At 40.7% G+C, this 27239-nt stretch overlaps 1 protein-coding gene across 1 annotated transcript; it reads left to right on the top strand.

Moving 5' to 3' along the window:
- Positions 1 to 827: 827 nt before the first annotated feature.
- Positions 828 to 27239, top strand: CDKL4 (cyclin dependent kinase like 4; the record flags this gene model as incomplete). Its single annotated transcript, XM_082743003.1, has 8 exons — positions 828 to 898; positions 4585 to 4657; positions 10484 to 10574; positions 11486 to 11683; positions 13093 to 13175; positions 14068 to 14124; positions 19771 to 19905; positions 22071 to 27239. 8 exons carry the CDS (start codon positions 828 to 830, stop codon positions 22170 to 22172), a joined length of 810 nt encoding a protein of 269 aa, XP_082599129.1. The 3' UTR covers positions 22173 to 27239.

Below are 27239 nucleotides of genomic sequence, written 5' to 3'. Positions count from 1 at the left end.
GCTGTCCTTTTTAAATTTGTCATTAAGTTAGAGCCAACCCACCCCTCTTTTCTTGTATTATTTTATGTTTTCCATATTGTTCTGTCACATTCAGTCTTCCAAAGGCTTGCCTTGAGTAGGCATTTTATTCCAGATGACAGATGATTTTACAACTAGTTCATCTCTGGGTGCCCATCTACCAGCTAGTTGAGTCCCTAATGGTAGTTAGTGATTAAATCAGATAGCCAATCCCCAATCACCAAGGCCTTAGTTCCTGGCCCACATCCACTTCTGGTATCGCATTCTGAACGGTTCAGGATTCCACAGGAGAATTCACTCCAACTGGCTTAAGCAGAAAGGATTTATGACAGGGTGCTAGTTTATAATTTCCAAGAGTGCCAGAGAAACGGGCTTAGTGAAGAAGCTACCCCTGAACTGAAGGAAAACACAGGGAGGGGTCAGAGAATGTCTCGGGAGGGGAGGAGAAGGAACAATAAACAAAAGGTCTGGAGGCGTAAACAGGCTAGGCCTGCTCAGGGAACGGAAACCAGTGGGGCTGGGGAGGAGTATCTGTGGGAAGACGGGAGGGGACAGAAGAGGAGGAGGTTAACCCAAGTGACCACGTGAAGGGGCTGGCAGACCTGAGACATGGTTGGCTTGTAATCTCAGATAGCAAGGGTTTACTGAGGACTCATTTTGTCTGGGGTATGGACAGTGGACATGAGGTTTCCCCATGGTGAAGTCATATAATGAATTAAGGCAAAGATGAGGAGTCCTGATGGCAGCAGCAAGGTCCCTCCAAGTGACAGAGAGAGCACAGCCCTGAGCAGTCCGGTCTGAATTCCCCCATGGTGACCCACTCCTTCGTCTTGCGCCAGGATGTCTGGTGTTTGCTCTCGGGTCTTCACTGCTCCTTGCGGTATTTGTCTCTGCCCTCACCCAGCGTCTAATACTTGAACACTGAGGGGCGGCTGACTTCTGAAGCTTTTTATTTCACCCCAAAACACTTTGAAACCTGCTGCCTGTGGCTGAATTGTGTTGCAATTCTCTATCTTTCTGGAATGAGCCCTGCGCGAATCTGTCTTCTCTCCGATAACTATCTTCTCTTTGTAAGATCAGTGGTATGTGTTTGTAGCCGGTATTTTGTACAGATGTTGTGTTGCCTGTGATGGAACCTGCCTTCTGGGAATCGGAGCTCTTCTGTTCAGAGCAGAGCCGTGATTCAACCCGGGAGATGCCACAAAGCAAACGTTCCTCTTCCACAGCAAGAGTTCAGGACTTTGCTACAGCATTCATTCATGTCCAAATCGATGTTATTAACATAGAAACTTCGGTTTCACCAGTCTCTGAACCCTCACCCTAACTCATTTCCTGATTCCAGGACTTGATCCCCCCGTTCCTGCAGTGCTTGGATCCCCTCCAGCATTCCATGTCTACGTGAATCGGGCCAGTGTTTTGCTTGCAGGCTCTTGCAAGGCCTGAAATCCATTTCCCTTCCCTCCACCACCACCGCTCTAACCAACATCACCACATCTCGCCTACATTGTTAAGTCAGCTGCCTCATAAACCATCCTGTCTCCACTCAGCGTGCAGAAATCCACTCTCCGTATTCTGCCACTTGTCTTTTTCATGACTTTCAATGACTTTCCTTTAGACTTAGAGTAAAATCCAAACTACCTACCCAGATCTGTAAGGCCCTCCATGGTTTGGCCCCAGCCAGCCTCACCAACCTCTTCACTCATGCTTTGGCCACACTGGCCTCCTAACTGTTGCTCCCACATACCTGTTCTTTCTCACCTCAGGGCTTTTGCCATTCTCATGGGGGTCTTCTTGTCTTTCTAGAGGGTTTCAGGTTCATCCACTGGCCTCACCTGATCTCAGACCCTCATTTCCTAAACCTATGGAGTTATGAAAACCCAGACTCTCAGGAGATAGTCTTAGTGAACTTATGTGGCATTGTTCCATCTGTACACATGAGGAAAACTGCAGGCACAAATAACTTACCCAAGGTTCTAAAACTTGGAAGCAGCACAGCTGGGATTTGAACTCTGCCTCATAGGGCTCAAAATGGCTATACTCGTCTTTCTCTTATAAAAACATTAAAGCAATGGTGTCTGTGGCATGGCTCTAGGCAAAGAGGGGAAAAAGATCAGGTTATATCAGAATTCAGGTAGGGGCACCTGGGTGGCTCAGTTAAGCCTGTGCCTTCAGCTCAGGTCAGGATTCCAAAGTCTTGGTTTTGAGTCCCTTATTGGGCTCCCTTCTCAGTAGGGAGCCTGCTTCTCCCTCTGCCACTCCCTCTGCTTATGCTCTCTATCTATCTTTCTCTCTCTGTCAAATAAATAAATCAATTAAATTAAAACAAACAGCCTTAAAAAAAAAAAAAAAAGAATTGAGTGCAGGAATTAGAAATGGCTCTAGACACTTCTAGTAGAAAGAGATTTAATATTGAGAATTTGGAGCTTTCACAATATTAGTAATACTTAATAATTAGAAGAGCTGGAGGCAGAGGGCTGCCACCAGACCACAGGATATCAGGACTGTGCCGCCATAACTATGACCTTAACTCAGAAAACTGCCCTGAGGAAAATCCTTCCACACACTGTTGCTGTTTCTCAGCAAGTACCGCAGATCCACACGGTGAGCTCTTGTAGCTGGTTCAATGCTCGAGTCACACACAGGCCGTCCCACACCTCTGTGAGACCAGCATCACCTGTAGGATGAGTTTAGTTTTTAACAAGGGATCTAAACATATGATTTAAATTTCCAAGTATGATAAAACATTAAGGCCAAGTGATGGCTATGTTTGGAATATTAGATCATTTTAAACTTTTTAATTAAAAAATTCTTACAGTAGACACTTAGCAAAAGACATATTGTGTTTCAGATTTTCGAAACTATGCAGTCACCCCATCCCCACAAACACAGTTGAAAAACAACACGTGGGTAAAAATATGTGCAGCACATATGCAGACTCTGGTATATAATGAGTCTTCATGAATCAGTTTTAAAAAGGGTAAACAGACCAGTCACAAAAGATATAAAGACCATGAATACGAAATACTCAAAAGAAGACACGTCATGTCCAATAATCATGTGAAAACAAAAGTTGCTAATAGTGAAATGTCAACGAAAACCAAAATGAGCTATCTTTTTATTTTAACCACAGTTTGACAAACAACAACGGCAAAACCAGATGTTGGCAAGACAGTAAGGAGATAGGGACTTGAACACACAGAGGTTCCGTGGGCAATATGCAACTGAAGGCGCCATCATGGGACAGTGATGTGAGCCATGGAAAGGCATCAAGAGAAAGTTAAAGGGAATGTAATTGCTATAATTTATAGAGATGGTGACACCAAGTAGACTACTCCCAGACAAATGTCAATTGCCCAGATCTCCAATTCCCCAGTGAAAAATACCTTCCAGTATTTCCAGGATCCTGCAGGAACAAGAAGCACCCAGCCTCTCTTTCTCATGGGACACAGGTTCTCTCTGGCCTCCCCAGCTGCGCACCTGCCTGCTCCCCAGGTGTAAGAAACTTACACAACTGTAGCACATACTCGAGTGTGTTTCCAAACGGCTGGAAGTCAATCTTTGAGTATGCCTTCCTTCCTGCAAAACCAGGTTTTAGGTCTATCGGAAGGTCACATCTGCAGGATCAAAATTCAACATGTGCCTACCATAGGTCCTAGAAATCCCACTTCTAGAACTTGCCTTAAAAAGATAATTGCACAACGTAGTAAGATGGATGATTATACATATTTTGTTTCTAGGAATGAAATTGAGTCAATCTAATTGCTCACCAGTGGGAACTAACTAAGTAGATTATGACACATCCATGTAATGAGACCACGAAATAGACGTAAACGCATTAGTATTTATACCTCTATACATATATATGCTTCCTGAAAGAGGAGGGGGACGTTGCAGAGAATGAAATGTGTGACTAGCCAGCTGTGAGAGACAGTTCTTCATGGATATACTCTTTAAATTTTAAATTTATACTCTTTAAATTTTGAGCCATATGAATGCATTTATTTAAAATTAAAGGAACATCTGTGTGGCTCAGTCTGTTACGCATCTGACTTTTTCCGCTCAGGTCATGATCTCAGGGTTGTGAGATCGAGCCCCACACTGGCCTCTGCACTGGGCATGGAGCCTGCTTAAGATGCTCTCTCTCCCTCACCCCCTCTCTAAAAATAAAGTTAAAAAGTAAATGCAGAGGAAAAAAAGTAGTAAATGCAGAGAAAGACAGAGAGAGGGAAAGAAACAGAGGTGCCTGCCTGAAGAGAAAGTTTGGGGTAAAAAGTTTTGAGTCAGCACTTTCTATTCCTTTACTTTGCAAGACTTTTTGGATTTTTGTGATAAACCATTTCTACAGATATCTAAAATTTTCAAATTACAAAAGAAAATTTGTATCTATAATGAAAATACAGTAAACCAACTTCCATGAACACATGCAAAAAAATATATCCTCAGCACCGTTTGCACCGTGTTTGTTGGCCACTGCAGGCCCTCACCCCTGCATTTCTGTCCCCAGCTCCTGTTCCTGACTCCCCATCTTAGGAGTTTTTATTTCCTTTTTAATTTTCTTTCCCCCAGAGTTGCTGATGGAGTGATCAAAAGTGTATTATGGCAAACACTTCAAGCTCTTAATTTCTGTCATAAACATAACGTAAGTAACATTTTCCAACATATTTGTTAATGTCTTCTTTTCTCCTAAATAGCTCAGGGATTGCCTTAAAGAGCTAAAGATGGAGGGAAAGGAAGGAAGTCACAGAATATGGGAAACTTAATCCATGGCTTTTTTTTTTCCAATTTCCATGAAAACCAAATATTCCTTATGAATTAGAAGCTTGTGTGAACTCAGTGTTCCTTCTGCCCATGGCACTTGGTTTGATTTTGTTTTTATGTTTTTTATTCTCCAACAGGCCCTCTTCCTCTATCCTTTAAAAAATATATATATTTAGCATTAGTTTTTTAGATCCATAGTTCTCAAACTTGAGCATGCATCAACACCCCTGGAGGTCTCATTAAGATACGGTTTGCTGGGCCCACCCACAGTTTCCGATTCCATAGGTCCAGGGTAGGGCCCCAAGAATTTGCATTTCTAACATTTGCCCAGTTAATACTGAAGCTGCTGGTCCAAGAAACACACTTTGGATACTACTGTGTTCTAGAAATCATTGCAGCTGATTGCTTTGTATGTGTCATTTAACTTGTTCTTTCACCTGTATTTCTAGCAAATTAGTATTTGTGTCTAGAGACTTGATAATTTGGGGTTCAGTTTTTCAGACAAGAATATTTCATATGTAATGCTGTACATGTCTTCTTGCATCAACATCATGAGGCATATGTCAGCTTGTCTCATTTTTGATCATCTTGAAATAGATTAGTGGGTTTAAGAGCTATTAGTTTGATCCTCTCCACTATGAATTTCCTGGTCAACCTTTTTACTTGATGACTTTAGCCTTCATTGATGATGACTGCCTGTATCTAGTATTTCATTAGGGTTGAAAGATGGTGATTTTCAAACTCTATTATCTCTTCTGCATTTATTAATTTTAGTTATATGGAAAAGAACCCACCCTGACAGACTCTGGCTACTATTCAGAATGATAACTTCGTATCTTAGCAGCCTCCAAGAGTGAACAACAAAGGTTTTAGAGGAATGTAGGCATCATTACAAATTTATAGATCTTACACATTTGATGTGTTTCAATCCTTTGCAATCATGGTTCTCTCTGATGTTCAAATTGTCCCATTTTGGGCCAATGGGAGCTTAAGTTGGTTTCTGGGGAATCACTGCTATAATGATAGTTTTTTTAAAAATAACTCTAGACCTTTTGAGTTGGTGCCTAGAGAGAGGCAGTACCTGCTCAGGGATAGAGGCTACCAATATGGTCAGTTTTGATGCCAGCAGAATATCTATCATAGTCTAGGATTGCTGGAAAAGAATGCAAAATCATGGAAATAAATTTCAATACTTAGAGGAAGCTTCCCTTAGTTTTAAGAAAGTCAATGAAGAGTTTGTTAGGAACAATCAAAAGCTTACATTTTCTATTAATAAAGTATTGAGGTGGGGCACCTGGGTGGCTCAGTCGGTTAAACATCAGACTCTTGATCTCAGCCCAGGTCTTAACCTCAGGATCGTTAGTTCAAGCCCTGCATTGGGCTCAATGCTGGACGTAGAGCCTACTTAAAAAAAAATAAAAATAAAAAATATTTTGTTCACAAGATACATAAGCCTGGTTTTCATGATGCAAATGCTTTCAAATACATACTAAAGATGTCACTGAATTAAAACCACACCTCAGGGCACCAGGGTGGCTCAGTCAGTTAAGTGTCTGCCTTCAGCTCAGGTCATGATCCCAGGGACCTGGGATCGAGCTCTGCATCGGGCTCCCCACTCAGCAGAAAGCCTGCTTCTCCCTCTCCCTCTGCTGCTCCCCTGCTTGTGCTCTTTCACACTCTCTTTCAAATAAGTAAATAAAATCTTTTTAAAAATTAATTAAACCACATCTCTGTTGCTTTCTACCGTATTATCAGAAGTATTAAAGCTTACCTAAGGTTCTTGTAGGAGTCTTCTGTGTAATTAAAATGATTTTTTGAAATTCTGTATACCATAAGTATTTGTCCTTTATCTCTGTAGTCAGACACTTTCCTCTGTACTGGGTTATACACGTGAATGCAGTGTCTGTGCTGATTTCTCTTTGTATCTCCTCAACACCTAGCATGGATCTCTTTATATAAAAGGTTCTCACTCAATAAATATTTATTGAATAACTAGATGAATGAATGAATCAATCAAACAACTTACCTACTGGTTGTGACTTACTATTCCCACCAGACCCAAACATTATTAGAGCTCAATGCAACTGCTATCATTTCTCTCCTCAGAACAACAGGTTTTAAACCTCCCGTTGATAATCCAGGACCTCTATTAAAAGGGGATAATTTTTCAGATGAACTTCCCTCCTCCAACATGGGAATTATTTCTGAACTCTGGTTATGCTATGGTTAGCCTAAAGTGCATGCAAAGGAAAAAATTTAGGTCAGACGAAAGCTGTTACAGTACTACATCTAAAATCTTTATCCTCTCCTTATTTTTAAAGGAACCCTCATGATATTCTCAATAGAAAAGGCAATCTGACCCAATGGTGTTGCTGAAAATTCACAGCTTTCAACCTATGGAGACCATGACTACCTTATTCTCTCCAGAGTGGTGATCCTAACCAAGACAAGGAAGGTTAAAGTAATAGGGATTAAGGTCTTATTAATAGAGACCACCTGGAAGCTCATTAGAAATGCAGAATCTCAGACCCACCCTAGATCTACTGAATCAGAATCTGCATTTTAACAAGATCTCCAAGAGATTCATATGCTCATTATATTTGAGAGGCACTGGACTTAAGAAAGTCCAGTTCTTTCTTTTTGTTCTTTCTTACCCTCTAATATTGCTAGAATGAGTTAACTAAAGTGACCCATTTAGTGTCATTATGAACTCGTGGATTTGTGTATATCTGATATATTAGACAAAAAGAACTTCCTCTCAAAATGACAAAATTGCAGTGACTTCCAGGATGTGCTTATCAGGCTGCAACATCTAGCTAATACTAATGTTCTGGTTGTGAAGAAGGAGGTCCTTTTCCTCACTGCTGTATCGGTATCCATCTCGAAAGCTCAAAGAAGACAACCTTTTGAGATAATAGAAAACTATTATTTAGGAGCGTCTGGCCAGCTCAGTTGGTGGAGTGTGTGATTCCTGATCTTGGGGTCGTAAGTTCGAGCCCTGCATGGGGTGTAGAGATTACTTTAAAAATAAAATCTTTAAAAAAGAAAAGAAAAGAAAACTATTATTTGATCGGGTTGTACAAGAAGCAATTTGTGAAAGTTCTGGAGTTTCTTTTTTTTTTTTTTTAAAGATTATTTATTTATTTATTTGACAGAGAGAGATCACAAGTAGGCAGAGAGGCAGGCAGAGAGAGGAGAGGAGGAAGCAGGCTCCCTGCTGAGCAGAGAGCCCGATGCGGGACTCGATCCCAGGACCCTGAGATCATGACCTGAGCTGAAGGCAGCGGCTTAACCCACTGAGCCACCCAGGCGCCCCGTTCTGGAGTTTCTTAAAGTTGAGGGTCAACCTCTTCTTGTTGACTTGTGAGCCATTAAAAATGAGATTACACATTAGCCAAAATAACCCAACTTGAACAATATTTTCTAAAAGCTGTGTATGCAACCCAAGTTATTTTTAAAATTTAAAAAAAAAAAAAAAAACCTGCTTCTGTCACACTGACTTGCAGGTTTTTTGGTCTTTGGTGGAAAGCAAGCTGATTGCCAGAGGCGCTGTGAGTGTGCACTGAGCACAGCTTGGCAGCAGAGAAAGTGAATGCGGTATGACTAAGCGGCTGCGTTCTCCGTGCTTGACTTCCTACTGTTCCAGGCAGTTTTGCCCTCTTTTGCTTTCTTCAGTATCCTCTTCCCCTCTATTAGTAGCTTCTCTTACCTGTACCTACACCAGTAATTTTTCTGTTTCCTTGGGAAACATCAGTACTTGATTTGACTTTGTGGGTTTTTTGGTGGAAAATAAATTGCTAAAAATTTCACATGGACTTGCATTAGATCCACAAATTGTATTTAAATAGGCCAAAAGGCTAGTGTCGATTTAAGTCTATTTCCTTGATAATGGCACATGTAGTCCAGAAATTCTAGAATTTGATGCAAACTCTTTTGGGACATAACCCATTCCTAGTAAATCACTAGCTATTGTGACTAGGACTCATAAGTGTTAATCCGAGTTTTGTAAATGTGTTGCTTAAAAGGCAGGACCTCAAAATTATGTTGGTTTATGCTACAGCAGTGTATTTTTTTTAAGATTTTATTTATTTATTTATAGACAGAGATCACAAGTAGACAGAGAGGCAGGCAGAGAGAGAGAGAGGAGGAAGCAGACTCTCACTGAGCAGAGAGCCCGATGCGGGGCTCGATCCCAGGACCCTGAGATCATGACCCGCGCTGCAAGCAGAGGCTTAACCCTCCGAGCCACCCAGGCACCCCCAGCAGTGTATTTTTTTTTTTAATTAGTATCTAAGGCCTTAGGACTTTAAAGAGGCCTAGACTTTTCTTCTGTTGGTCATACAAATTATGAGATAGTTGACAATAACTGAGACTAACTAGAAACAAGCTTATACTACCACTGCCATTTTTGTGACCTAAAATGAATTTGGGACTCAGCCTTTTCTCTTCCCAGATAGCTACCACAGAAGCAAAGAAAAATTACTTCAGAATTGTCAATGTGGCAGGAATATATAAAGGGAATGACTGAATACAGAGGAGTGAGGCAAAAGGAGCCGGTTATTGTGACACTCAATCCAGAGACCCTGTCAGTGGCCACCTGCTGTCACAAGATAGTGGCAGGAATGAAGGCATTCACGTGCAAGGACTGTGGAAAGGACAGAGCTCTAGATGAGGGCTGAGCACCAGCAGTTTTGTCGGTTTGCTTGTCTGGGAGGAAGGTCTGGAAAGATAAAGTGCTGAAGAATAGCGCCTGACTTGTGTTCTTGGAGGGCCTCCACACCATGGAGCAGCCACTTCTGGAAGAACAAGGAGTGAGGCTCACGCAGCCTGCCTTACTCCAGCGTGACCCTCGCAATGTCCGGCAAGGATCACGTGTTCTGTTCAGGGCCTTTACAGCAGGGCAGCACATTGTGAGGTGCCCGCCTACAGAGGAATCACAGGAGCCTCTGTGAGGGGACAATGCTTCACGGGGGTGTCCTGCTCTCCCAGGAGGGACCCCGGCCAACAACGCTGTGTGGTCATCTCTCAGGAGAGCTGCTAATGCTCCCAGCATAGCTCACTGCTGAGGAAGTGGCAGTGGTCCTCGTCCCCTCATGCGGAAGCCTCAGCGTCTTTGGAGCAGTAGATGACCATACCTCCCAGCTTAGCCAGGACAGTTGTGGTGTGGTCCTGTTGTCCCTGTGTGATTACTAGCAGAGCTCCTTTCACACATCCCAATTTGAGCAATAAATAATATGGTCACTCTAGTTATAAGCCGATTTTTTAAGCACTTTTTTTGTTATCATACAAATGTTTTTCCAATTTCTCAAATCTGTAATACTTATTCAACCTGAATGGGGATTTCTGGGTGGCAGTTCTTATCAGAGGTACATTGAGTCTAATCTCATCTAGAGTTTTACTTCTTGCAGTTTAAGTAGAGCCCATAAAATGTGGAAGAAATAATTGCATGACACGGCCTTCTTTTAAAAAAAAAAAGTTTTCTTATCCAACAATTATAATTTCAATTCCTTCACTTATATAGCAGCATTCTGACTTTTTTCTTTTGGTGGGATAAGGTTTACAAGTGAAAATTTGCCAATTAAAGTTTTTCTAGAAAGATGAAGGAAAAGCATCTTTATCTCACAAGCTGTGTTTATCATCTAAACTAATATTTAATGTTTATTATTATTTTGATGACCCAGAGAAATAATCAAATATTATTTTACAGTGTATTCACAGGGATGTAAAACCTGAAAATATTCTAATAACTAAGCAAGGAATAATCAAGATCTGTGACTTTGGGTTTGCACGAATTCTGAGTAAGTAGGAATTTTTCACTTACCCATCCAATTCAGATGATTATGAAATGATACAAACTCTTACTTGTTTTAGATATTGGACAGATGCTAAATGTGATGCTGTGATTATTCAAAGAGGAAAAGTTCACTTTTTCCTTTTACCCAGTACCTTAGTGCGCTCTGCAATTCCACTCCACTCCACTCCAGTCGAATTCACTGGACGTCATGTTTATTTGCTTTGCCTCACAAAGGAAAATAATTATAAGGTGCATTTCTGCTCTTCATGCACTTACAATCTGAAGTGAAAGAAACAAAACACAATACAAGGTGGTTCACAGTGAAGTACAAAAGTGAGGGTGAGGTGGTTCCCTGGAGGCAGACATTACTGTGTCCTAGAGACATCAGGAAAACCCTGTGGGGTTCGTAAGACTAGAAGACTAAGCAGAAAATTCTGGAGAGCCTTCAGAGACAGTGCTAAGATAAAGGAAGTCATTCCACACTGGTGGGGGGTGGGGGGTGGGAACCAAAGGGAAAAGGGAACAAATCATTATACCTCCCTGAATCTAGAACTGTATGGGAGGCAAAAACCCACTGCAAGGTGCGTGTACACAACCACTACTCTGGCAGGACAGACACAGGGGGCTTCACAGCGCACCTGGAAGTTGGCTTGAACCTGAGGTTACACTACAGAAACCCTCACTCTTGCCCCCCTCTCTGGGTGGGCCAACACATGTGTTCACTAAGCCAAGGGACCCTTGGGAGTTGAGCTGACGGTCTGAGCGCACAGTGGAAGTTTTCGGGCACTTGGGCCTTTGCTGCCTCCAGAGTGAGGAGTGTTGTGGCCTCGGAGTTACTGAAGCTTGCTTGAATGCCTGACCTGGTCCACATGTCACAGGAATGTGACCCACCTGATCTAACTGACGCATTTGCAGTTCCAGGAGATGCCTACACTGATTACGTGGCGACACGGTGGTACCGAGCTCCGGAACTTCTGGTGGGAGACACGCAGTACGGTTCCTCTGTGGACGTATGGGCCACTGGCTGCGTTTTTGCAGAGCTTCTTACAGGCCAGCCACTCTGGCCTGGAAAATCAGATGTGGACCAGCTTTATCTGATCATCAGAACACTGGGTAGGTGTTGCATTTTATGGCTTACAGATCTGCTCAATTGTTAGAGCGATAGGACGTCACTGTACCGAACAAGAGCCTTCTTGCTTCTCCTAAGTGCTGCTCGGTTGCTTGTGCTGAGTTGTTGCCAGAACCCAACCACTTTCTCCATGTGGAGTCATGCCTCTGCTCAGCAAGGGGCGCTCAGGTGCCTTTCTGAGTCAAGTCAATTAGCCTTGGAATAAACTATCCACTTACTTTCCATGTCAGGCTAAGATAGGGACACAAGGATAGGAGTCATGTGCATAGAGCAGATTCGAAGAGATATTTGATCAAATGTCATTTCTGCCCACTGCAAAGGAGAGCTTTCCCCCTTATACTCTAGAGCAGGGGTCAACAGACCTTCTACAAAGGGCCCAATGATAAATATTTTAGGTTTTGTAGGCTATACTGTCTCTGTTGCAACTTCTCAACTCTGCTACTTTGTACAGTACTTAAGAATTTATAAATTACTTTCACACACTTAATCTCTCCCAGTCTTAAGAAAAACCCATTAAGGATTATAACATTTTTAATTGTGCCTATGTTACAAGTGAGGAAACTGAGGCTCAGGGAGTTTCCATGATTGGCTTGAAGTCATATAAAAGTTAGATGCAGAGAAGGAATAGGACTCAAGGGGCCCCTTCCATAAGCTTCCACCATGTGTCAGCATCCGTGGGCAGTTGGAAGAGGAGGTGACACAGAAGGTTGGCTGCAGCTTTACACGAAACAGCACGGACACAAGGAAAGTGATACATTTACACACCCGATGGTATTTATTAATCCCTGCCCCAAGCCTATCCTGACAGCCCAACTCCTGGGCAATGGAAGCCCTGCTCTTTGGTCTGATGCTGGTCCCTGTTTGGTTCCAACACATTCTTTCCAAGAATTCTACAGCATGAAAAATGTAGGGTAGAGGATCACCACAGGCCACACGTTAAGTATATATTGTTTGACTGATTGCTGAAAAGGACTGTGGAAATTTACATTAAGCAGACATGAGACAGACCTGAGTTTGAATCCTGCATCTGTCCCTTAATGACCATGTGACTTTAGACAGGTTATTGAACTTCTAAGCCTTATTTTGCTTATTAAAAATAGCAACTACTGTGAGATAGTGATGAGATCTGTTGTAAAGCCCTCAGCATGGTCTTCTTGCCTGATCTTCTGGCGGGGGCTGAGTGGCAGACCGAGCCATGCATGGCAAAGAGAGTTGCATGGGAGGACCGCCCCTTCCCTGAGGAGCCACGTTTTTGCAGTGACTTGCTCCTCCCAAATCTGGAAGGAATGATCAGGCTTAGTATTTCTCGTATATCTGGACTTCAGAAGTTAATCTTTTAAACACTTTCATTTTTATTAAATTTGTCATGTGTTACATGGTTTGTATTTTGCAGGAAAACTAATCCCAAGACATCAATCTGTCTTCAAAAGTAACCAGTTTTTCCATGGCATCAGTATTCCTGAGCCAGAAGACATGGTAAACTGCTCAATTTTGGATATTTTATTATTTGTGTTGCAACTTTCTTAAAGGGGTATTTTTTTTTTTAAGTATCTGTACTTTAAAAAAAAAATAAAGTATCTGTACTTTTGGCTCCTGTTTTCCTTCTAGCACGTTGACACAGATCAAAGAAGTTATATAAAACAGCATAAATTAACCAAGAGAATGCTTTAAAAATCTACTTGCCCTATCTAGTCAAAGATTAACTTAATGTTAAATTTGAAGTGGAGATATATTTAGTTCCTTACAAAAATACTTTGATCCTTTTAGTCAAAATACTCAGTACCTCTCCCTGAAGTAATTATCCACTGTTTAACAGTACTTACTGTAGTCTTCTTTATTTTTGAAAACATGCATTCTCGATTTTTTTGGCTTATAAAACAAAGCTCAAGTCCATAAAAACCATTTCTTGGTAATGGATATTTTCAAGTGGAAAGTCATTCTACAAAATGATCTTCATTGTATCCAAAATCAAAACTCCAAACTGGCTTCTCCCTCTCCCTCTACTTGTCATTCCCCCTGCTCGTTCTCTCTCTCTCTCTCTGTCAAATAAATAAATAAAATCTCTAAAAAATAAAATAAAATAAAATAAAATCCTATTGTAGGATTTCAGGGACACTTGGAGCTCACATCTACCAAGCATCAATTGTAAGACATTGTGAAATTTAAAAAATAATTCCAGTTTTTGTCTTTTAAATCTTATACTATAGTGTAAAATTATATAAAAAAATAACTTTAAAAAAGTCCTTAAAAAGAATTATCTAACCTACTAGAGGAGGTCTTTCTCCAAAATGTTCTTATTTCTAATATAGTCAGAATAAACATAACTTTGTTGTCATGTAACACTGAAATTCTTTATTTTGTTTTCTAGGAAACTCTTGAAGAAAAGTTCTCAGATGCTCATCCCATGTCTTTGAATTTCATGAAGGTACTTAAGAATCAATTATAACCATTACTGCCTGCAAGATGTAATAATTGAAGCTAGTAACTCTGGGAGGGATTGACAAGAGGGCAGATAATACTGAAAATAATAGGAAAATAATAGTCACTGAAAATAATAAGGAACTATAAAATAATTATAGTTAAAGGAACATCAGTAAGTGAAACACTAATCTTTGTAACATATCCATTAAAACTAGTCAAAGACATAAGAGTAAATTAGCATTTGCTGTGATGAACACTATTACTTCTTTTGCATTTATTAAGAAATCTGACTGTTAACTCGGTAAATTTATGAGGATGAAGGTCTAGAACTGTACTGTCCAATATCATAGTCAGTAGTTATATATTACTATTGAACACTTGAAATATGGCTAATTAGAATGAAGATGTACTAGATTTCTAAGAAAATTGCTATAATAAAGAATATTAAATATTTCACTCAAGTTTTATGATATTAATTACATGTTGAACTGATTAAATTTTAGATATATTGGGTTAAATAAACTTTAAAATCATTATTTTAAAAAAATTGGTAGACCAGACAAACTCAGAAACAGCAGACACCAGATATAGCTCTTTCACTAGGCCCAAAAGAAATAGTCAAACAAAGCACAAATTCTAATAAAAAGCAGAAGAAATTCACCTATGACTAGTCTGCCATTCATGCTTAACCAACTGACCCATGCTAGAAGATGTGACTCTTAAAACCACTGTGGATACTGAAAGCTCTTACTGGGATACAGATGAAGATATTAGTAACAGTATCTATTTTTAGCAACCAATTAAGTTCTATCTATAGCAGTGGTTTCCATACTATTCATCAAAATGACTACTCATCAAAATGGGCTTTTCAAAAATATACATTCCAGTATCTAACCTCAAGAGTTACAGAAGCAAAATCTCTGTATAGGACCTTGGAATTTGTATCTTTAAACATCCCCCTAGGTGATTATGATACACAGCCTAGCTCAGAAGTTACCTGATTTAGAAGATAGAGCCACCTGGATGACCTAGAGTCCATTGTGTAGACTAGCCATTGTGCTAGTGGTGGTCGCTGCCAAGGTGCTATCCAGGGTGCTGGATTCCTTTGGTCTGAGTCCTCTTGAAAGCCTGACGTCTCTGTGCCCTCAGACTGCACTTACCAGAGCTTTACTGGCTCTCGGCTGCCTTCTCTCTGTCTCCCTGCTCTGATCTGCCTTAACCTGGCATTCTGCACGCCCTGTCCTAGAACTCCAGTTGCCCAGCCTTGTTCTGGACAGGCCGTTCTGACCCACCTGCACTGTAGCAAGACCTCCTGCACTGAGGGTATCTGTCCAGCACCGCAATCCCAACCCATTCTCAGGTGCCGGCCAAATCTTCTGCTGGTTACTCCTCTAGCTAAGGACAGAACTTCCTGGAAGGCAATTCCAGGACAGAAAAACTCCAAGGTCTAGGACAAACCCCCTGTCATTAGTTCCAAAGGTGAAGTGCCTTATTTGCCTGCCCAATTCTGGATGAAGCTAGTTTTGTCACTCAACCATTTGATTTATACCTGTAGTGTCTGACCAAAGACCCAAGGATTCTCTAAGTGCATCAGGGGTTCCGCTATTGCATGGGTCACACCCTATCTCCTAGATTCCTCCTCCAGGCTAGATGAAGAAAGGCTTTCTTTCACTAATTGCAATTGAGACATCTTTTTTTTTTTCTTCAGCATAACAGTATTCATTATTTTTGCACCACACCCAGTGCTCCATGCAATCCGTGCCCTCTATAATACCCACCACCTGGTACCCCGATCTCCCACCCCCCGCCCCTTCAAAACCCTCAGATTGTTTTTCAGAGTGAGACATCTCTGAAAAACATAGTGAGACATCTTTAATAACAAATAAGATCCAGGTCCCATAACAGGTAGTCATCCCATGGGAATAGGCCATCATTTATGCAGGCATCTGCTCAGATGGGTGAAGGTACCAGCCAATGCAATGCCAAAGCCAGTGGTGCCATGGAGTAGCCAATCTACAGCAGAGCTTGTGTGTTTCTCTTCAGTAGGTTTTAAATGAGACAGCAGACACAGTATTATTTATTTCTCAGTTGCTTTCATAGCGATAACATCTTATCACTCTATCAGTTTAATCTGGCCAGAGAAGAAGTCTGTAGGCTCCTGGAAATATTTTTAAGGCTTTTCTGTGAAATCTGAAGTTTCAAGAAAAGGATCTTGACATGTACTTTGCAGTTCCAATTTCCTTCTTTTTTTTTTTTTTTAAGATTTTATTTATTTATTTGACAGAGATCACAAGTAGGCAGAGCAGCAGGCAGAGGGAGAGGGGGAAGCAGTCTCCCTGCTGAGCAGAAAGCCTGATGCAGGGCTCAATCCCAAGACCCTGAAACCATGACCATGAGCTGAAGGCAGAGGCTTAACCAACTGAGCCACCCAGGTGCCCCTGCAGTTCTAATTTCTTATCCCTCTTCTTAAAAACCTTTCTCTGGTTGGGGACACTCTGATCAGGGAACACCTCTGAAAATTCATCAGCCTCCTGCTGTGTAGAAAGGTATTAATCTAGAGAGCCAATAACTCAGAAGCCTCAACTCCACTCAATTCATCTCATTACTTCTAGAACTGACAAAATAGGATGTCATTCTTGCCCAGGTCCCATTGGACAGCTCAGCATTAGCAGCCTCTTTTTAGAATCTAAAAATGTTCTTTAAAGTAAAAACCACTAGGTATTTAATAGACTGAAAGCCTGTTAAAGAAAGTTGATGAATTCAACAAATTATTGGAAATTAAACTGATAGGACTTAGTTATGATTCAGATCTGAGGAGTAAGTAGAGGAGGGCTGCAACCATGAGATATCTGTACCAGTTTCCTAGAGCTGTTGTAACAAAGTACCATGAGCTGGATGACTGCAAGCAACAGAAATTTATTCTCACAGTTCTGGAAACTAGAGGTCTCAAACCAAGGTGTTGATAGGGCCATGCTCTCTCTGAAGTTTTCAGGGTGGGTCCTTCCTGGCCTCTACCAGCTTCTGGTAGCTCCAGACATTCTTGAGCTTTTGAAAGCAGAACTTCAACTTCTGCTTCTGTCTTCTGGTGTTTTCTCTGTGTCTGTCTTTGCACTATCTTCTCTCTTATAAGAACACCATCCCATTGGGTTAGGGACCAGCCTGTTCCAGTATGATCTCATGTTAACAATTTACATTTGCAAAGACCCTATTTCCAAACAAGGTCAACATGATACAGTTCTGGGGCTTAGGGCTTCAACATGGTTTGGTGGGAACACAAGTCAATCCGTAACAGTGCCCTTGAGATAAATCAGAACTGTTAAGTAGGCCACAGCATATGTGGGTCTGGAGTCCAAAGGAGAGGTCTGGACCAGAAATATACATGTGGAAGTCTCTGATAAACCTTAGTAATTGAAGACTTAAGAATCCGGGAGATTATCTAGAAACAGAGAGGAGAAAGCAGAACCTAGGACTGAGCCTGAAGGAGTCCCACCCACCCACTATAAAGAAGAAAGTAAACTAACTCAGGCTGGTTTGAGAAGGGGTGGTCATGAGGTAAGAAGATGGAAAGGAGTCAAAGGGAGTTTCAAGGAGGAGGATGTGGTCAGTAGTGTCTAACATTGTGGAGATGAGAACATGATTTACCCATTGGATGCATGAATATGGAAGTCTAGGTATGAATAACAGAAGTCACTTAAGTGGAATGATGGAGGCAAAAGCCAGAACAGAGTGATGAAGAAATAGACTACCACAGCTTATACTCAGAATCTTTGAATATCAGTCTTTCTGTGCTGGTTCTAGTCCCACAGTGTTAGGGTTTGAGGAGACAGACCCCCAGTAGCAGTTATACTTAATTATGGTAGGGATCATCAACATGGGCATGGGGTAGGATCTGTGTGGAGCAGGCACCAGCTCTGGAAAGACAAGGGAACTTGGGTATGCCAAGCAGGACTGTTTCCTAAAACCAGGTGCAATCAGACTTGGCTCTAAGGGGCAGGTGAGACTGTAGGGGTGGTGGCATTCGCAAGGGTCTCAGAGACCTGTCAGCTGGGGCTAGGGAGGCACAGACACCACAGGGCAGCCCCAACTGGGGCAGCCACAGTCGGCATAATTATCTGGATACCCAAATGCCTCAAAAATAAGTCTGTTATGTTGATAAGTTTTAATTCTCTATTATGGTCATAAGGCAAGAAATTTCAGGGCTCTTGTGCCTGGATGTTCTAAGGCGGTTCTAATTCCGTAGGGATCACGATCTTTCTCCATGGGAAAAGCCCCATTCTCGGGCCAAAGAGTATCAGGGCTTCTTGAAGAAAATCTCTGCGACAGGATTCCACCAACCCTGCTGCTGCCAGAGCCCTCCCCTCTCTTGGAGGTGAAGCTAGAGGCTTGTCGTAGTCTCTAATATAAAGGGCCATGATGCTACCTTTTCCTTTTTGCCTCTAGTTATTCTTATATACATATATATACCAATTATCCAGGTTTTAGATTTGTTTCATTACGAAGACTTTAGTTTTTTTAGTTTTTTAAAAGGTTTTATGTATTTATTAGACAAAGATCACAAGTAGGCAGAGAGGCAGGCAGACATAGAGAGGAGGAAGCAGGCTCCCCACTGAACAGAGAGCCTAATGCAGGACTTGGTCCCAGGACCCTGGAATCATGCCCTGAGCCGAAGGCAGATGCTTAACCCACTGAGCAACCCAGGCGCCCCGATTATGAAGACTTTAAAGACAAATACTTTAGCCATCTCCCTAAACTGGTGGTTTTCAAACTTGAGCAGGTATCAGAATCACCCAGAGAGCTTATCAAATGCAGACCAGTGGCTCCCACCCCCAGTGCTTTTGATTGAGCAGGAACTGCATTTACAAGAAGTTGCTCCAGAATGCTAATGCAGCTGGTCCTGGGATCACACCCAGGATCACACTTAAAGTGTCCCACAAACTATTTGCTTTGACAAGTAGTGAAAAGATATCATTGGTAGAAACACCTGATCTATGGGATGCATGGGTGGCTCAGTTAAGCATCTGCCTTTGGCTCAGGTTATGATCTCAGGGTCCTGGGATCACATCCCATATCAGGCTCCGTGCTCAGCAGGGAGTCATTTTCTCCTTCTGCCTCTACCTGCCACTCCCCCTGCTTGTGCTCTGTATCTCTCTCTCTCTCTCTCTCTCTGACAAATAAAGTCTTTGAAGAAGAAAAAAAGAAAGAAACACCTGCTGTACTTGTAGCACCCCCCTTCCAGAGACAGTGAATGTTCAATTCCACCCTCAAGACTTTGAATGGCAAAAACAAAAAAAAAAAGTTATTCTAGTTATTAACAAGTTTCAGGTACTTGATAATATACAAACCTGAAAATTTTCTCTTTTTTTTTTAAAGATTTTATTTATTTATTTGACAGACAGAGATCACAAATAGGCAGAGAGAAGCAGGCAGAGAGAGGGGGAAGCAGGCTCCCTGCTGAGCAGAGTCCGATGTGGGGCTCAATCCCAGGACCCTGAGATCATGACCTGAGCCAAAGGCAGAGGCTTAACCCATTGAGTCACCCGGGCGCCCCAAACCCAAAAATTTTCTAGGCTCATATTTGCTCTAACAAGTTATTCAGTTTCAGGTCATAGTAACAAAATGGGCCGTTCTTTTCACACTTTCTTTTCCAAAGGAGTGTCTGAAGATGAATCCTGATGACAGATTAACCTGTGCCCAACTCCTGGAGAGCCCGTACTTTGATTCTTTTCATGAAGACCAAATTAAAAGAAAAGCACGTACTGAAGGAAGAAACAGAAGACGCCAGCAGGTACCTCTGTTCAAAAGTTAAAGCGCTATAAAAATGAATCTTTTTTTTTTTTCCTGCCTTTCAAAGTGAGACTAGGTGGACACCAAGACCTTTCTTTGCACTGGTTTAGTTGTATTTGTTTATCTTAATAAATTTTGGTGATTGATGTAATAAAACCATAAAAACTATGAAAATATACAAATTTGTTGCAAAATCTTATTCCAAATATACTTGAATCAAAGTATTGCTCAACTTTTTGCTATGCTGATTGGATAGTTCACCTGCCAGATCACAGACGCAAAATACAATAAAATCCCCAAAAACAGCAGGACTGAGTTTGAATGTTACCAAGGAATTCCAGGACCCTCTGTCGCCTCCAGACACACCATAAAGAAAACTCAACTCTTCCCTTCTTACTGATGGCAGGCACCTAAGCCTGCCTTCCCTAGGCTTTTCCTCAAAACCAAGGACAAGTTCTGGCAGATACTAAGAGATGAAACTTAAAGACCTGAGAACCAAATTCTATCCTAAAATGAAGCCAATATCAATATCATAGGACAACATGATGAATATGACAAGCCTTGATTTTGCAGTTTCTCGGTTTACTATTGCTTTACTTGGTTTCAGAAAAACTTTGAAATTAAAACATAAACCCCATGGAAGTCGGTTTGTTTTGGTTTGGGAGTTATTTTTTATCTTGTGTCCCAGCACCTAAAACAGTGTCTGACCTATAGAAGGTACTCGGTAAATATTATCCAAATAAATAGCTAAACGCTGCTTATTAATAAAAAAAAAATGTAACTTTCGAGTTAGCAGACGGACAGTCATCCCATTCTGTTTGCTTCAGGGTCCACCTTGGATCTACTTATTGGTCATTTATCTTCTTATTAGCATGTCTACCATAAAGGAAGAAAGCAGGGGTTTATTTTTCAACCTCTCAAAGTTTATTGAGAAAGATCAAATTAATAAGATGATATGTTAAGATGATTTTCAAACTTTTACTACATAGACCATATTATCTTCTACTGTTTTAAGTTATGTGTTTGCAGGTCAAGCCCAATGCGATTTGCAAAACCAAATCTTAACCAAAAGATTAGGGTTTGCTCAAGTAAGTCTGAGCCAGCTGTTCGAAATGCAGGGTGAGTTGTGTGTAAAAACACTGTCCCCTTGGAAACATCTCACCAGATTCCCCATGCTTGGCCTGGGAGGGTGAACAGCAGCACTGCCCCATCCTGCCCCTAGGTTCCGGACGGCCATTCTCCTAGCCTTGCGTGGAGGGTAGGGTGGAGAATGCTGCCCTTCCTGTAAGTCTGGAGACTTACACAGCTGTGTTCCCCATTCCTTAATACCCAGTAGCCCAGCTGATACAGTTCAGAGACTTTATTTCTCCAAAAGGAAAAGAAGCACAAAGAGCAGCATAGACCTAAATAATCTCATTTACAGAACTTAGGTCATGTTCTCTGTCCTTAGTCAACTGCATCCTGTCCCCACTTCATGAGGAAGCCTTACTAGAGCCCCCACCTTGAGACCATGTCTAACCTGCCACCAGGTGAAGTCTCTGGAGAGCAAGGCCAAGAGGAAGGCAGGGATGTCTTTCATGTTCTGGTTTTCTTTCAAAGCATGGGCCTCTTCCCTAAACGTTTTACCGTTATCAGAAAATAAACTAAAAATTCAAAAAGATCTTTTCATCCAATGTGCTTTCACTTTCTGAGTTCAAATTCCCCCCCTGGATACCAACTTCTAGATCTCTGAGTGAGTAACCCAACAATTTCCTTAACACTAAATATTGTTTAGTATTGCTAGTAAAGAGGTATTAAATCTTTACTGTTTTGCCAAAGATCCTAAAGTTATTAATTTAAGATAGGTAGAATGTAGATGCTCAGAAATTATTGTCTAATAGTTGGTGGGCATCTAGCTTTTAAACACTGATTAGATACTCAGAAATGAACATTTTGAAATAAATCAACTATATCCATGAGAATCCTAGAATAAGTAATAGAACCTAATTTTCAAGTATCAGAATATCACAATTTTTGGAAAGGTAACCCTGTTTGATTTTTAAATTGATCTCTTCTGACTTCTTTGTATCATATGTATCCTTTTTGTTTTACCATCATTATATCAAACTATACAAATAGGAGTTCTTTTCCATTTACTTTCTTATTTTTGTCTTGTTCTGCTATTAGAATCAACTGTTGCCTCTCATACCAGGAAGCCACATCTCCCCCACACCTGATGGAAGAAAACAAGTCCTCCAGTTAAAATTTGATCATCTTCCAAACATTTAGGAAAATGTTCTTTCAAGTGGAAAGTAATTTAATATGTACACATTTTTGTACAAGAGAGATAGGGATTCTCAGTGTTTCAAATGCAAATGAGCCATATGAAAATTAAGATGCCTTCTAGAATTGTTTTGCTCTGATCATTACTGATTCCTCTGCCCATGCTTTTTACATGCCAACTTTATCTTTTAGAACATTTTCTTTAAATGTTAGAGAGTCTGAAACTGCACATATGGAGGAGACATTTTCCATTTCATCAGAGCAGCCCTTCCAGAGGCAATTTAGAGAATTTGTGGGCTTGTATGTTGATTTTTGGAAAAAAGAGTTACATATGTCATTTTGGTTTACCTGACTACATAATGTCTTAGAGCATTACCAAATAGCTTGCCTAACTGTTGTTTGTGTAAGGAATGACATTATGTTTCTGCATTTTAATTCATGCTTATTGTAACCAGGTCTGTTGAGTAGTGCTGGATTTTATATTGGTGTAGGAAGGGAACCTGTAAATGTCATGTAGGTTTATCCCTCGATTCCAGGGAAGACACTACTTTCTCTGTCTCATGAGACATTGATGATTCCAATTTTAAAGGAAGTCAGAGAAAATTCCATACATTTACATAGCAAATAAGGAACTATGAGGAATTACCATCCTCAGGACATAATATCCTGTGATAATTGACTGCTGACTCTAATGCTATCCTTAGAGCATCATGGTTTCTTTTTCTTTTTCCTGGCTTGATCATCTCAGTGCCTAGATGTATCCTGTTGGGTGTGTGTCCTAAATATTTGGTTCAAGGTCAATATACTTCCAAACATTTGAATCCATAGCCTCTGTGAACTTGTGCAGCCCTAAACTTGTATATCAGATCAGGTTTTTAAATGCTTCCAACAGCAAAAAGATTATCTTTCAGTTACCTTCTTTGTGTCTCCTACCAAAAAAAAAAAAGAAGCAAACAAAACACCACAATAGATGAGCCCAGTTTACACTGGGATATTTTCTCTAGTAAACTTGACAGATACACCTACATATACACATATGTACCTATCTCTCTATATATATGTTTATAATTAAAAGTTTTAAGACAACATAGTAGATGCCTTTTATCCTAGACATGGAAGAATGATGCAGTCTGTTTAAAGGGCTTTTTGTTTGCTAGCAAGGAACTCATGTAAAATAATATGGGGTTGTCTATCGCTGTCTGGCATAAAGGCACAAAATAGTGATGTTTCAATAAATATTAAGGTTATTGCATTAACTCTTTTCTGCTCCTGGGTCTGGCATGCTTACCTGAACGTTGTTGTTAAATTTTGCAAATACACGTAATTCCAAGAAACACCAGGTATCTCCCACCTACACCATCTTCTGTTCACCTCTAAAAGTTTATTGCACCTATAAACATAGCCATGGAACCTTCTAGAGAATCTTCAGTTATTTGGGAGGAGCATCTCTTTACTTAGGAATTGCGGTGTCTCGACAATAGTTTCCTGCTCACTGGAAGGATGTTCTAAGTGGGCTTATTTGGCCATTTAACACGCTTAGTGTGACTATAAGCTTCTAAGGTGGTCTTCTTGTCATCTTATCATCAAGAATGTGCCTCTTCAGATTTGTATGTTTCTCGCATTTTTAATTAAATGAGGCCACAGGAACCAGGAAAATGAGAAATAAAAGATAAAAGGCAACTTTGCTGAAACATTTCTTTTCAACATTCATAGTGTTTTTACCAGGTAAGCCTTCTCCTTGCCGGGCTACTCCTGCTCCAGCTCTCCCGCGTATCTACATAACACGCACACGCACACGCAGAAATTCAGAATACAGCACACAACTCCGCTTCCCATTTTGCTTGTAATCATGCTTCAGACAGCGATGGACTTTTTGGCAAGGGTTGATAGGGTGACTGTCATTCCTTATTTTTGCTTACATTTAAGAACTAACGCAAACTGGCATTTTTCTCTCTCAATTTTTTTTTTTTTCCATAGACAAATCCATCATTTAGAGATCACGGGGTGGGCGGGGCGGCAGGGGGAGAAAGCATCGAATGCTGTAGGAAAATGCTCTGCTGCAGTCCTTTTACCATGAAGAAAATCATCTGAGTAACACTTGCTCATTGGCTCCTTCCCTGGGCGACCAGCCTCTGAACCACACAAGCCCACAGACCTCAACCTGCAACCCTTCTCTGTTTGAAGTACCTGTTTCTCACTTAGTTGCTGCACACGCACACACACTCCCTTGCATTTCTCAGCCACACGGAAGACAGCTGCGCTGGAACATCTAGTGCCCAAATTAAGTACTGACTTCTGTGAACCCTGTCAGGCACTTCACAGAAGCCCACACAATTCGGTAACCACATGTTTCCTTTACATCCTAGTAAGGTTTCTGGCTCACCTGTGACTTGTCTCACCCGTGCCAGCTTCCAAGCTTTTAAATTTATTATACACAGCTCTTTCCCGCTGCCAGCCAAATACTGCGCCATCGGGGTAAGCGGCCCCACCTGAATGCATCCCCCTCTCCACCCCGGGCGTGAGCTCTTCACACCCCAATTTCCCCAGACTTATCACATTGTACCTGAGAATCTCCAAGCAGTTCGTTTTGGGTTTTTTTGTTTTGTTTTTAGAGCACTTTACAGAGAACCGAAAATGTAGACTTTAGTTTTTTGTGCTTCTGCTACTTCTTCAGGGAAGAAGGAAATAACACCACAGAAAAGAACGTTTCATTAGATCTTTATCAGCCCTGGAAAGCTATTTGCTGGGACTCTGCCTTTGAACTCCCTTTCGGTCCTAGTGATATTTGGATGCACTTGTTCCACTTGCCCCCAACCACAAAGCCCTCTGAGGGGGCCACTTTGTTTTTAAGATTTTATTTATTTGGGAAAGGGAGAGAGCACAAACAGGGGGAGCAGCAGAGGGAGAAGGAGAACCAGGCTCCTCCCCACTGAGAAGGGAGCCCAATGCGGGGCTCAATCCCAGCACCCCGGGATCATGACCTGAGCCGAAGGCAGGTGCTTAACTGACGGAGCCACCCAAGCGCCCCATGGGTTCACTTTTTGAAGATTATTTTAACTAGACTGAATGATTAAAAAGTAGTATTCAGGAGGCTTTTCCTGCTTTGGCTTAGGGAGAGAATTGAAGAAGGGGTGCAAAGAAAGTTCTTGAACAGGAAAGAAAGAGATGAGCAGAGAGCAGATTATACCCCTTCTCAGTCAGCCGTATCACTGCTCCTCATTGCTCTTGCAGGTCTCCCCAACTCTAAGACCTAAGAAAATTAATGTTATTTTGAAAAAATTCTCGACTCTGAAGATTTGTTACTGTTCTTTAGCTTACTTGTCATAGAATTATAGTTTTTCAAAAAGCTGGTATTTTCTTCATCATTTGTCACCACCAATGACTTCCATTCCTGATTTTGGAGCAACTTGAATAGCACAGAATCTTCAAAACAAAAAAACAAAACAATACAACAACAACAGCGAAAAGACCAAAAATCTCTTTTTGTTAATTAAAACATACCACCAAACTACCAGAAGAGGAATAATCCTACAATTGCACAAACCTTAAAATCTTGAAAAAACTGGGGAGTCAGTATAAGGTATTAGCTGAATCACAGATTCTGATTTATAATGCATATGTATGCATTACATATAGATTTGTGATGCATACAATTAAGACAAAGAAAAAAATGCCATACAATAATAAGGTAATGTTTTGGGGGGGTGTATGTAAGTGTGTATGAGTGTGGGTGTTTGTTTACTATTAAAATCATGAACTCAACAACTTCATTCTTGTTCTGGTAGAAGACAATGTATGAGTGGTAAGTTAAGGAATAGTAGATTTAGCATTTGATCTGGGCATTAAGACACCAGGTCCTTGACTGGCTTACAATTCTCCGTGTAGCCTTGTCACAATGTGTAACTGTTCTGTGCCTTCATTTTCTCATTTGAAAAGTAGAAGAGATAAGTCAGGTGTTTTCTAGGGCTCCCATTCAGTTGTGGACTTCTGTGATTCTCCAAAGCACAAGGCATTACTGTGCTGGACGTTACTCCCATTAGAAGAGGCTTTCCAGAGATTGTTTCTCATTAACAACAGCAAGATAGATTTTGGGTTTTATGATCTAACCAGGGGCTAGATGGATCTCTCTCTCCCCACCTCCCTCCCTCCCTGTCTCTCCTCCCTCCCTTGATTGTTTGCTTTTACACTCACACAAACACACACACAACCACTCCCTCCTAGTCCTACCACGTCAATAGTAGTTTGCAGAAAACTGTCTAGTGGAGGTTCAATTTTATAAATTTATAAATTTTATAAACTAAAGTGGATTTTAAAGCTAATTATCACTAAATTTTAATTAATGTAAATAAAACAGGTGTGCTTTTAAAATGCAGAGTAATATGTAATCATTCTTTGATGTTTTAATCTAGCTCTAATTAGCTGGGAAATGACACATATGCTGTGAAACACTAATTTAAGATATCCATTAAGGCAAAGAGCATTGAGGACATTTCTAACTTCAACAAAACTTTTATTTAATGCTTTCAGTAAATGGTAACTTAAGGGAATTCTGCAAATATATCTGAATTATACTCGTTTTATATTTGAGTAACAGAGACTCAGTTTCAGTCTACTTTGTATTTAACTTGTAATCTACTCAAGCTGACAATTGGTTATCCTAGTTAATAGGAGTAGAAACAACTTGTATTTATTAAAGTTAAAATTTTCTTTTCTGTTGTGAACACTTGTCACTGACCATGTCTCTCAATACTGTCACATTGAAGATGTTGTGTCTACTTAGGATTTTAGAATATATTAGTATAGAAGCAGGTCTATTACAAATCACATGAAACTGTAGCTTTAATATTAATTAGCACACAATAATTAGCATAACAGCAACTTATACTATAAAAACAATTCACTACAAAGCAGTTTTAGTTGTTATTATGTTAAATGTACACAATATTTTGAAAGTTTAGCTCCAGATATTTATAAAACCTAAATATGAGCTTAAATACTATGGTGATCTTATATTTGTATATATAACTTAACCTGAATATGTTCTTTAGCTTATTTTAATAAAAGTTAGAAATA

The sequence above is a fragment of the Mustela nivalis genome (genome assembly GCF_964662115.1).
Source record: "Mustela nivalis genome assembly, chromosome: 8".
Classification (NCBI taxonomy): domain Eukaryota; kingdom Metazoa; phylum Chordata; class Mammalia; order Carnivora; family Mustelidae; genus Mustela; species Mustela nivalis.
The sequence above is the reverse complement of the archived record's forward strand: the minus strand, read 5'-3'. Positions and strand labels throughout refer to the sequence as shown.